Source organism: Artemia franciscana, chromosome 1, assembly GCF_032884065.1.
Source record: "Artemia franciscana chromosome 1, ASM3288406v1, whole genome shotgun sequence".
Taxonomy (NCBI): Eukaryota; Metazoa; Arthropoda; class Branchiopoda; order Anostraca; family Artemiidae; genus Artemia; species Artemia franciscana.
This window is the reverse complement of record NC_088863.1, coordinates 67,847,749-67,861,638: the sequence shown is the minus strand read 5'-3', so window position 1 is coordinate 67,861,638 and position 13,890 is coordinate 67,847,749. Positions and strand designations below refer to the sequence as shown.

At 32.7% G+C, this 13,890-nt stretch overlaps 1 protein-coding gene across 2 annotated transcripts in view; it reads left to right on the top strand.

Moving 5' to 3' along the window:
* Positions 1-13,890, top strand: part of LOC136033184 (FERM, ARHGEF and pleckstrin domain-containing protein 2-like) — a 158,226-nt gene that overhangs the window by 85,200 nt on the left and 59,136 nt on the right. For both annotated transcript variants that reach the window (XM_065713892.1, XM_065713897.1), the window contains exons 12-13: positions 4,152-4,363; positions 9,156-9,245. In XM_065713892.1, the coding sequence (XP_065569964.1) occupies positions 4,152-4,363; positions 9,156-9,245 (302 nt within the window). The remainder of the gene's footprint in view (positions 1-4,151; positions 4,364-9,155; positions 9,246-13,890) is intronic.

Below are 13,890 nucleotides of genomic sequence, written 5' to 3'. Positions count from 1 at the left end.
ATTTTAACCAGCTCATTTTGTAACCCCGTGCCCAAGGTGGATTTCTTAAAACTTTTTTAATTTGGGACTTACCTTTATATATTTGGGTTTCTCTCAGTTCTTCCTTTTTTTTTGAGAAGTTGGGACGCGTTACATAATTTGTAACCTATATTTGTTGTATAGTGTTAAACTTGTTTAAATGAGACACCAAACCTATTATTTGAAGTGTGTGCTAATATTTTCGATTTGAAATTGTGCAATCTTTTGGTATTGTTTTTTTCTGCATTATATTGTTGATTAATTGTCGAATTTGGCTTATTTTACTTTATTATCAGGAAACAAGCAATGCTAAAGTTTTACTCGAGACGATATCACCTCCTTTGATGCCTTGTATTTCGTCCAATTTATAGAATTACAGTCCTTTCAACGTCTTTGTTTAAGTTATTTATTTATTTATTTTTTTGCTTCTAATCGAAGCTATTATCATTAAAATGGCATATTTCTCTATCTTGATCATTTCAAACAAAGTAGTGTTTATAGCTCTCAAGTCAAATAATAACTAACTTTTACCATGCCATTCTGTCTGCTTAAAAGCGTAGGACTATGGTAAGCTACATCAATATTATAGCTTGTCTCGTACACGCTTTTTTTCTTCTTTTTTGCTAAATTTGTTCAGCTGTAGAAAGAGTATTTGGACTTGTTCATGTTTTTTTTCTTTTTAGCAAATTTATTATAATTGATAGTTAAAGTATATTCAACTGACGTTTTTTTTACAAATATTATAAATGTAATCGTAAAAAATTTTCTATTTTGGTATTTTAAACAATTCAAGTTTTTTTTTTTTTTTTTTTTTTTTTTTTTTTTTTTTTTTTTTTTTTTTTTTTTTTTTTTTTTGTCTTTCACTTCCTTTACTTTTTTCTGAATCAAATGCATTAAATGTTAATAAAAACGTCGGCCTCTATACTTTTCATTTATTCAATTACTTTAAGATATTTTGAATTATATGAGTTCTTTGATATTCATTACCTGCTTATTAATGTTTGCTTTTTTCAGTGTTTAATATGGATTTTAAAATTAATCTATGACTCAAGTCTCATTATCTCATGATTTTGAAGATTGTTGATCATTTCTCATAGAGTTCTGATATTTTTAACAAGTAAGGTTCCTGGTAACACAGTCCCCCTTTGCCATTTACCATTTGCCTTTACCATTGCGTTCGGTTTAATAATTATGAAGTTCTGGTGTAGTTTATAATTCCTTAAATAAGCTCAATGATAAATAAAAAGTTTAACATTGCATCTAACTTCCTCAAATATGGATGGTTCTTCGTCTAGAGTAATTAGAATAGAAAGTTCGCAATAAAAAAAATGGAAGTAATCGAAATGTAAGTGACAATGGCTTAGAAAAATAAGTCTGTGCAGTAGCGAATAATATCTCTGAGTAAACTGCCCCCCTTCCCTAAAAAAATCAATAAAGGTAATATATGGATTCTGTTTAGATATAATTTATTTCCACCCATAAATGAATCCAACGCGGGCACTTGCACTCAAACGCGTAAAACCTGCAGCTTTTTTTGGTAGTATTTATCTTATGCTGATTGTAACCATTTTTACTTTTGGCTTGTTTATATTATCTATATGCATTTAATTCATTTTGGCATTGCTTAACAAAACACATAAGAATATACAAGTCGTTGTGGCATGCCTATTGTATGTTAAGATACTTTTTTGTTTCTTGGTTATGGTTATGGTTGTGAAACTTTCCAAACTCTAAAAAAGCATATCTTTTTATTTTCATTTAAACATATATATATATATATATATATATATATATATATATATATATATATATATATATATATATATATATATATATATATAGCCATTGTTTTTGAAATAGTTGTCATTAGATAATGGTTTTTAAGGATTGGCGAATTCCTAGAATTTTTCAAACAATTCGTGGTAACGAACTGTGAGCAAGGAGAGACTCGGTCGAATTGTAACCGAAACTCTTAAAAATAAAGATTTTGATATCAATACATACATGAAAAGAATTGGATTATTATGCTGATTAAAAATATATAAGATTCTTTGAGTTACCATCAAATTTGAGCGAATCATCAAAAGCTTCGAGCCTTTGAAATTTCGCCCGATTTTTGAAAATGGGGAAACACTCCATAGAAGTCAATGAATAAAATTTACTATCAGATTCAGCGTAGCAGAGACCCCTATTGTAAAGGTTACAAACTCCCATCTGCAAAAATGTGGAGTTTTATATTTTTTTACCAGAAGAAACACCACGAATGTGTTTTATTTTTCGGATGTGATCATATCGAACGAATTGTCCTAGAATATCGGGAGAATGCTTGTTCGAATAGAAATTTAAATTCTAGTGCCCTTTTCAAGTGACCAAAATGATTTGAAGGCTGGTAGCCCTCCTCCCTCGCCCCTTTTTCCCAAAAATTGTCTAATCAAAATTTTGAGGTAGCCATTTTGTTCGGCATTGATTAAAGGTCCAATAAATATGCCTTTATGGATGACATGATCCACCCACTCTGCCCCCTTCCCTCTGCTCCTGGAGAAAGGGCTGTTAGTTCTGAAATTTGCCTATTGTTTACGCATAGTAGGTCTATTTGTTATTGGAAAGTGCTCAGACATTTTGGGGACAGGGGATTTTCTGCTGGGGGTAGGTTTTCATAAGGAGGAAAGTTTCTGAAAATAAGCTTCTCAGGGGAAATTTTAAACTGGGGGAATTTGACAGAACAATTATTAGAATTATTTTTATTTGTCTTTTTTTCTGTTCGCCGACTCACTTTTACAATTTATAGGAAAAAAATTTATGAAAGGGGGGGGGAGGACTTCTGGCATGATTTGAAGAACGATTGGAGGAAATTTTCCGTAGGGGGGTGTCTTACGTAGAAGGAACTTTCCACGAAGTGCTCTCTCGGGACGTGGGAATTTTGAATGGAGGATGAGCCAGATTTCCTCTCATTATTAAAAAAAAACAGAAATTAAATTTTAAAAATAAATTTGGTCAACTAAAGACAATTGTCCCTTTTCTTTTTTTTTTTTTTTTAGAATGACTCCTAAAAGACAAAGGTCGTTGAATTAGAATAAGAAGATTTCAAAAACTCTAAAAAACTTAAGTCTTCGTGTTGTTCCTTACTTTCAGCTGAAAAGAAACTAGTTGTTTTTTATTTAATTTTTTAGATTGGGAATGATTGCTTATAACCCACCATCTAATTTTTAAGTACTTTTATACTGTTAAAAAATTGCTTAAGATTGAATTCGAATTCCATTAAATGCGAATATTACGGGGACCTCAGTAATCAGCTGGACCAAACCAGAACATTGGCATTCGAGATATAGTTCTTCAAGTTAAGTGACTAACAAATCTTTGTCAATTCGTTATATTCTAGTACCGGGGATAACTGTCTCTAAAAAGATTGTGACAGCTTTCTAATTGCAAATGAGATAATTTAAAAATTATTTATTAGTTGGATTCGCTTTTCCACCGAAATAAAAGTATTTTCAGTGCGTTAAAACATCCACTGATACATTTCAACTACTGCATCGCAAATAGGGTGGACAACAACACGTTATGATAGGATATTATTAAGAATATGGGTCGCAATGTTATTATAGCAGGCATTTCCGAATTTCTCCCTCTGTTGCTCTCTCTTTTCTTCCTCCCTCCTCCTTTCTCTCTCTCTCTCTCTCTCTCTCTCTCTCTCTCTCTCTTTCTCTTTCTCTTTCTCTCTCTCTTCATTTCCCTCTCTGTCGTTCTCTCCCTCCCTCTCTCTATCTCCTCTTTTTTCCTTTTCTCCCTTTCCTTCTCACTTCTCACTTTTTGTGGACATTTTGGTAATTACCTCATAATATTAGTCATAAATGAGCTGATACACATATATATATATATATATATATATATATATATATATATATATATATATATATATATATATATATATATATATATATATATATATATATATATATATGTGTGTGTGTGTGTGTGTGTACTGGTAATATTTTCGGAGCCATGCTGAGGCATGAATATGATATGCATGTATAAGGCATGAAAACGTAACTTGGTTCACTTTAGTACTGAACCCTGTGTATACTAAATCGTGAGTTTTTGTTGAAGTTTATTTTTTAATTCTGTTAATTTAGACGAGAATCTCCGTAATAAGTCCGGAACTTGCGAACTACCTGAAGAGCCGGATCATTCGTCATCAGATGATAGTTGTCATGCTGAGACACCCAGTCTTTCTCAAAACCCTGCACGTGAAGGTTTTGTCGAACAGCTTCAGCTGATGATAGAAAATAGCAAGGTTATTAGTGGACAACCACCCAACGAAGTAGAGATTGATACTCGCCGTAGGGTACGCTTTTACTCTTTTAATTGTGTTTAGTAAACATAAAACATAAGTACTATCATAACTTAGATCAAATAAGAAGAACTTAATGCGAACAGAAATTATTCCGTACCTGAAGGGGCTACCCCTACTTAATCCCCTACTCTTTAGGCTTAAGATGGAATGTTGTCAAAATTCTTCAAGAACAACTTCTGAAACACAAGGGTCTTGGAATTGGAACAAAACTTTTTAAAGCACTAAAACATTTTATGTTAACAAGTGGCGGATTGAGGATGGGGCAGCCCCTACCCCATAGATATACTGAATAATTTGTGTTCATTTTAATTTTTAATGTTGCTCCTTGAATTCTGTTATAAAAAACTTTTCTCTTTGGTTCAATTTTATGATTGTATTCTAAATCGTTCCGGGAAATCCCGCTCCGCCTCTTTGGGAAATATCCGACGGAAAATCGTCATTCTCTACAAACAAATTATCTCCTGTTAATTCCCTCTTCATTAAAAACTTCTTCTGGGAAATCTCTGTGTAATTCCTCCTCCTGGAAAATATTCCTTACTTTCATTTGAAAAACTTATTTTTTTATTTAACTTCTGCTCGATGCTAAATAACGCTGGAAATACCACCATCCCTCATCCCCTCAGTTGACAATTTTTAACGGAAATTTCCCCCTCCCCCATGGAAAGTTCCATCTGTGGAAAATCCCACCCTCTGAACTATTTCGCGGACAATATCCTCCCCTCTGAAAATTTCTCCCCAACAAATCCCTCGTAAAATTGAAAAGCCTGAAAAATGAATGCAATTCTGCATATGGAAAATCTTCCCCGGAGAAATTTCTTCTTCCCCCTCAAAAAAAAAGTTCTTCGGCTGCCAAAATAAAGAGCGAAATGTATGTATGATTTTCTTTTATACCAAGAAGTTTCATATGGAAGGAGTTTTCAAAGAAACTTCTGAGGTGGCTCGTCGGATTGAATGGGAGGGGGCATGTTTGATCCCTGGAGTCAAGAAAGACTAAGGTTATCAAAGTGAAGGATCCATGAAAAATTAAAGAGTGTTGAACTAATTAAAACACACTAAGAGCATGCAGGTTGTCAAAAAGGCGTATCTCAGCAACAACGTAGGGTATTTGTTTGAGCTTTCAGGAAATAATAAGGGGAATGTTAAAATGAGCAAAAAGCAGTAAGTTCACGATGCTGTTACTTTAACTACTACTACTTCTTATGCTACTATTACTGAGGCTAATGGAAATAAGATGAGAATCTCGGGAATGTTGAGGGGAAGTTGAACTAAATCAAAACACGCAATATGTATGTAGGTTCTCAAATGGACATTATCAGTCATATATTAGGAATTGCTTAAAGTATAAAGTCTAAGTTTACATGGCATGTTGTGTTGAACTAACCGCAAAGCTCTATGTGCATGCTACTATTACTACTACTACCACCGCTGTAAATACTAGTACTAATGCTACTTTTACTACTACTACTAAGGCTAAAATTGCTAAGGCAAATATTGGAGTGAATGTTGAGGATATGCTGAACGGAATCAAAAACATACTATGGGCATGCACATTGTCAAAAAGGGTATATCATCAATCCAAGGAAAGGCCCAGGATATTAAGTTGAAACTTTCAGGGCATTATGAGGGGGTGTTTAACTGACCAAAAAGCAATGTGTACATACTGCTACTACGGTTCCAAAAATACTACTGCTATTCCTAGTCCTTCTACTATGACTGCTCATAAGGCTAAGGGTATTGAGGGGAAAATTTTAGGAACATTGAGGGGGAAGTTGAACTAAATCAAAACATTATATGTTTTGATTTAACATTATATGTTTCATTAAGTTTCATTCAAAACATTTTCATTCGAATTCATAAGTTTCATTAAGTTTCATTCGAAACATTATATGTTTCATTCAAAACATTATATGTTTCATTAAGTTTACACTTTGAGCGAATGTTGAACTAACCAAAAGGTTAAGAGTATTGAGGTGAATTTTTTAAGGTATGTTGAGGGGAATGTTGAACTAACAAAAACGCAGTATGTGCTTTCTACTAGTAGTAGTATTCTTGAAGTACTACAATTACTCAGGCTAAGGGTATTAAAGTGAAACTTTCATGGACTGCCGAGAGGGATATTGAACGAAATCAAAATTTATAATTTCCATGCGCATTGTCAAAAGAGCGTATCAGTAATATCCCAGGAACTGCTTAGGATATTAATTTGAGACTTTTAGGACTGGTTATGAAGCGTTGTATACATGCAAACTGTAAGAACGATGTATCAGCAACATTTCAGTAAGGGCTAAGGAGATTATGGTGAACCTTTTAGGGGTACTACAACCAGTGTTGCTACCTCTACTACTACGATTGCTATTTATTGAACTAATACTGCTATTTATGACTTCAACTGCGTTTATTTGCAACTGTCTGCTTGTGACTGCTTGCTGTTGTTACTGCTTGCAAAGGCGACTCTAAGTACTTGACTCTCTTATTGCTAATATATGCAACTGCGACTGCAACAACTACTGGCGTTTGCAGCTACATATGTCTGCGACTTCAATGACTTTCAACTGGAATCCCGAAAACATGACCGGGTGACTGTGACTATTTGCGACTGGGACTGTTGCTGTAACTACTTGGAACTGTAACTACGACTACAAAAGACTATTAACAGTAACTACTTGTGACTTGTGCTACTTCTGCTATTACTACTAGTATGATAGAACCAATTAAAAAGAAGTCTAAGTGCATCCAGGTTGTCAAATTGGCACAGATGCAATATCTCAGGAATGAAATAGGGAATTAAGCTTCAGTGAACGTTGAGGAGAACGTAAAACTAAATTAAAATAAAACTATGTGTATCCAGATTATCATAATGACACGTCGGGGCAGTGACTAGGGAGAAACACAGGGTATGGTGTTGGGGATGTTAAGCTAAATCGAAAGACACTTTTTGCATCCAATTTTGTCCAAAGTTCATATCTGCAATGTATCAGGAACGCCTAAGGTCTTAAGCTAATATATTCAGAAAGAACTTTTCCAATGAGTAGCAAAAAAAAAAAAAAAACAAAACAAAAACAAAAACCAAAATTAAACCAAAGATGAGCAGACATAAAGTCAAATAATTTTTCAAGCGTACAGCTACCATAAATAAATAGATGAGACTCAAAATGCGCTGAAACTACAATAAAAAACCAATTCAAATTGATTAGAAATTGCCACAAACTGGATTAGTGAAACGCCCTATGGGCCTTCTAAACACCAGAACGTAATTTGCACTCTACTGAAACCAAAATACATATAACGCTTTCTCTAATAAAGTAGTGAAAAAAAAAATAATAAAAAAAACTGAACTTTAAATAATAGAAAAATCGAATATTTCGGCTCCACGTTCAAGAGCCTTTTTTAACAGAAAAAACATTAAGGAAAAAAAAATAAAAAAATGACACCATCTAATAAAAGGCAACTAACACACAAGAGAAAAAAAAAAGCAAACAACTACAAAATAAACAAATAAATATAATTCACATTTTAAACACTTCCAGAACTGGAATTTCTTGACTTGAATATATTAACCAAAAATACTGTACATCAATTTATACAAAGAAGACAGAGAGGCAACTCGTTACGTCTCCTTTAATAGTAAAAAAATTAAAACAAAATTATATTTTAATAACTCTAAGGGAGCACAGAGGAAAAGAAAGAACGAAAGAAAGAAGTAAGAAGGAGAAAAAAAACAAAAAAAAGAAAAACGAAAAAAAAACATTGACTCACGGAGATAGGGAAGGGATTTGCTAAACAAATTATAATTAAATCAGTAATTCATTCAATCCGCTACTGACAAGACAAAAAGAAAGTCTAGAGCAAATTTATTATTCTTTGGTAATCTAAATGCTGTTGAATTTAAAAAAAAAATAATAAGACAGAAAAACGGGTTTAATTTAAATAAAGCAGTGAAACAAAAACACCAAAAAACAATAACTAAACTTCAAATAATAAAAAACTCGAACATCTTGCTCCATGTTCGAGAGCCCTTTTCAACAGAAAAAACTTTAAGTGAGAATTTTTTTTTTTAAATAAATAAAACCATCTAAAAAAACGGCAACTAACGAACAAGAGAAAAAAAAATATAAACTGCAAAATAAACAAATAAATATGACTCGCATTTTAAACACTTCCAGAACTGTAATTTCTAAAAGAAAAAAGAAACAAGGTAAATTTAGTTTTTCTATGAAAACTGAAATATAGCCCTACATTATAGTTCACATTATAGTTCAAGTGTAGTTTACATTATAGTTCAGAATTTTAAGTTTTATTATCTCGAACTGAAGCTGTTTTTTTTTGTTTGTTTTTTCGCCAGAAACAACTTGTTATACCACAATTGATCATACCATATGTTAAGACAAAATGAGGTACCCGAGAGAGCATTTAAGACAAATTAAACCTGATGATTAAAGGGCTTTGCCGCCCGTCCTGCCTTTGAGACCGGTACCGGTAACACAGCGCCAATATGGCAACAACTGCACCACCAACACAGGACAAATTTCTAGGAGGTGCTTGAGTTAATCGAGAAATTCCGGTTTGGGTACCCCAACCTTATAACTTCAAAATTTGCCGTTCCAGTAGCTGTGCACTAGATAAAATAAATATCTATATTCCTGTGAGGTGTTATGATATAGCACTATTTTTGTTTCCAGTCTATATGAATCGAATCCCTTTTTTAAGTATTGAAGTAGTGTAAGTATCATTTACTGTTCACCATATTGAGCTGTGCTTCCTTTCATTAGATGTTTACTTATAGAGATTTCCATCCGATAAGAGCTATTTCATTGCCAAGGAAGTTTTAATGACTGAAAGAACCTACAAGAAGGATTTGGAAACTCTCAATTTGGTAAGTTCTGTTGCTTTTGTCGTAACTGATCCGTATTGTGTATAAAACTCGTAGGAAAAAACAGAAAAAATAAATGTTATTTTTTTTTTTTAGAAAAAATAACCTTCTAACTTCTGGGACCAAAATGTTGTTGGGGCTGTGAACCATGAACAGAAAATAACTCAGGTTTGTCTGTTGCTAAAATCAGAAGCAGCACTTCAGCGATACCCTAATATATATATATATATATATATATATATATATATATATATATATATATATATATATATATATATATATATATATACATATATATATATATATATACATATATATATATGTGTATATAATGAAAAAAGAAATCACAAATACAACAGCACAAACACATAAAAAAAGATCAGTACTTGAATGAGGCCTTAGCCCTGCTCATCCATACAATTACATAGGTCTAACAGCATAGCCATACACAATCAACCATAAAGAATAATCAATGGACAGGCAGTCGTGTCGTAAGTAAGTATAAGTCGTCATTTACTGAATATTAAAAACAGTAAAAAAAAAGTATATATATACATATATATATATATATATATATATATATATATATATATATATATATATATATATATATATATATATATATATATACATATATATACATATATATATATATACATATATATATATATATATATATATATATATATATATATATACATTTATATATGTATGTATATACATATGGATTATGCAATACTTCAGAAAAAACTTTGCGACATCTCCAGTTTGAATGCAAGTCAAATCTAAAAAAAAAATTAAAGTAGGATGAAATAGTTCCAGAAATCAAATTAATTGTCCTACCAGAGGATATTAGCATGTTCAAGTCTGTGAAGGATAAACACAGGAAGGAGGAGTTGGTTTTTAGTATTTACAACTTTAAAAAATTACAGAAGATGACACATGACTCTGAACAGCGAAGGAAAAAGGCCTGGAACAAGAAACAGCAAAAATAATATGGAATTACAAAACGAAAATGTGACTTAAAACTAAAGAATTAGAGAATAGCTATGGAATTACACAATTTAAATACTCAATTATATAACAGCACAATTAAAGCAAAAATATAAATGACTGGGGAAAAGCTGGGAAAGAAGTTCTTTCAGTATTTATGATGCCATGCAAAATTACACCCAAGCAGAAAACTGATCCAATGAAATAAAGCTTCTTTGATACATTAACAGGAAGGAAGAATTGAATTCATGTGAAATTTTTTTAATCCAGTTGATATTACGATTTGACACCTTATGACTTATGACATCCTAAAAAAAGACAAACCCATATCGTTTGCAGTTACATTTTATACTGAAAAGTGTCTTAAGCCTTGCTTGATACTGTTTCAAGGTACAACTATTTTGCTTTATACTATAAGTATCTTATACTTATAAAAGGTATAAGGCCTGCTTAATACTAAGCATGAAATTTCCTGAACTTTCAGGGATCGGTGCCTAGGTCAAAAGATGGAAATTTTCTTCTCTTTTTGTGTTAGTTTTGGTTGGTTTGGTATTTGGTGATCAGAAATGGGCTAGTAGAAGTTAGCTCTCTAGTTTGAAATTTGTAATTCATTAGGCCAAGGGGTTGTCCATGCTTAAAAGAAAATTTCTGGACATGCCCCCTTCCTCCGATAAAAGAAGGGCCAACACACTTTCTACTCTTTCGTAACTCATTTCCTCAAGGTGTTCGGCTAAGGAGTTTTCTGTGAGACGGACCAGTAAAGGTGGAAACAAAAATTTCCATTGCAACTTCATGTGGAAAGAGTGGTTGTAGAAACTCGGGTTGGAGCTTATTCCAGCCTCCCTGTTACCTCCCTCTTTTCTGTCACTCGAACCCCCGTAGCCCCAATGATATTGGGTCAAGTTTTGATATATATTTTTTTTTTGCTCAGAAATGGGGAGCGATCTAATATGTATGACTCTGAGATTCATATGACCCATAGCCTATGGGAAAATAGCCCTTGACTATGTAAGCCATTCCTTAATTCATAGACGCGTTCTAGTGGAAAAGGTGTCAATGTTTGGTCTTGATAGTCTGATTACCTTAGAGTTTTTAGAGGTTGCTCGCTTGGACATGATTCCTAGAGTTTGCTAAGGGTATGCTCTGGCTGCGGCAAATGCACTTGGGTGAATCATGAGTAAACGATTACCGTGTAAATTAAAAGACCCTGCGCGCCCGTCAGCTCTCAAAGTATCTGCAATACCCTGGAAGGGCTTGAGGATCGAATTAAAACTTTCAAAGATTTTTGGGGTAGGGTCAAGTGGATCTGAAATTTTGACTCGGGGTTGGGAACTATGTGTAGATTGAAAGATACTAAATGAATGCAGGTTATCGAAATAGCAAATCTGCAATATGTTGAGAACAGCCTTAGGGATGAAATTCGAACTTTCTACGAACAGCAACAGCAAAAACAAAATAGCCAATAAGTTCATAAATGGCAAGACAATGTTGGACTAAAAACATAACTTGTTTTAGGCAAAACTTGCAAGCAAAGTGACTAAAGAATACATTAGCGAAATAATTCACAAATACATAATAATAAACACATAATAACGCGAAACAAATAATTACTCATAAAATTAAAGAAAGGAAATAGAAAAAAAGAGTGTCTTGACGTGTCAAAAATTAAAAAACAAATAAAACATTTATTTATTTTGTAAACAATAAAATAATTTTTATTGTTTTGAAAAACTTGTTTGTTTTTATTTTTTAATTTAATTTACAAAGAGATCTGTAAGAGACAATATAAACAAAAGAAGGAAGGAAAGGGAGGGAACTTGTGCAAAAAATAAAAAGAGGGAAACTGTTGGTTGGTTTTATTGATCATTGGGTAACATAATGGCAAAAAATTGTTTTATCCCTATGAGGACAAAGCAGCCATTTGGGAACAAGATAGGTACAGGTTGCGAAACAGGCCTGGGCGGGTGAAATCTGAGTGGGGTATGTCTTTTGGGGAAAATTTTTTTCATGCAAGGGTTTGATATTGCCTTTTTTGAAAAGCGAAGGGAAAACGTAGCTCATCTGTACTCAAACTTCTCTAACTTTACTTCTTTTTAGAAGATTAGAGAATGGAGCTTTGCCTTTTTTGAAAATTATTCACAGGGCCTTATTTTGGATGGATTCATTTCATCCGACTCCTTTTCGGAAATGCGAGTGTACTAAACTGAACAAGCATATTCAAGATGAGGAGACTAAAGAAAGTATAAATCCTTAAGGAATCGCAAGGGGGATGCACAATTTAATAAGAAGCTTAAGGAGGAGAATTGATACAATAGTTTTGTGGATGATATTTTTAATATGGATATCCCACTTCACATTAAAAGAAACTGGGATGGCTAGTAATTTCAAGGAGAATGCTTTAATTATAGGAAGAATGGGATTACTAAAACGGGTATTGGATTTAAGGAACCATATCGGCATTATCGTGGATTAAGAGGGTTGATTCATTTCTAAGTCTGCATTTTCATGCGGAGTACCTTTGAGGATGCTTATAAGGTTGTTCATTAAATTTCTGTGGCAGGTTCCTACGGCCGTTAGGATATTGGCAGCAAATTCCCTGGCGAGACCATTAGTCATAACTGCCAACAGGAGAGGACCTAGGAGAGTATCTTAAGGTAGTCCATTATGAAATGGGTCGGAATTTGAATGCTGTTTCAGATATTTGCCTGCCTTTGATAAATTGAATATAAGAAATTTATAATTGGATAATTAGATATGAAAAGTTTCTAAACTAACATTCAATTAAACCAGGTATCAGGCTTTTCAGGAATTAATTAAAAAATGCTTTTCGAAAAAGAAGATTTTCATGAAAAATAACGAGCTCTATCAAATTGTTTTTCAGAAATAAATTCCTATAATAGTTCTCAAACAACCCAAAATTAGACTTAAAGAATAAATGAAACCCATATTGCACATAAGTTAAAATAAACAATTATGAAAAACGCAGAGACAGCAGGTACTAATATAGGTGAATAAATATATATTAAAACTAGTTAGATAAATATAAATTAGATTAAATGTTCAGGTCTTATTTAAAATCGATCAAATTACTACTAACAGGCGTTGACTATCACCCTTTTTCCCCTTCCCTAATCGTAAAATACTAAAGCTTGTTGCTTCATTTGCGCTTTACTGAACACTAAAAAATAAAAATAGAAATTGCAGATAAATAAAAATTTTAATTGCTGAGTTTCCAAGAATTAATATCATTGTATATCAAATGTTCAGTTCAGTTTCATTAGTTCTTTCGAGTCGTCTTGATCATTATTTTGTATTTATTTTTCGTCGATGTTTTGAAAAACAAAATTATTGCATTCAAGATCCATATAGTTTTCAATGAAACGCAAACTGACGTAGCAGAGCATATTATGATACTTTTTAGACTTAGAAATCCTGCAGATTAAGTTTTAAGAGAAGAGCTTAAATCAGAAGTTAAGCAGCGTTGCGTTCTAACCCCGTATTGATTATTGTCATGAATATTGTCCTAAGAAATGCGAAAAGGGCTTTGAGAAAGCAAGGAATTGAGTAGGAAAATAAAAGTCTCCTATACTTAGAGTGTGCAGATGATTTGAGTGTCCTAGATAAAAATTTTAGCAAAATGAGTGATTTTTTGGAT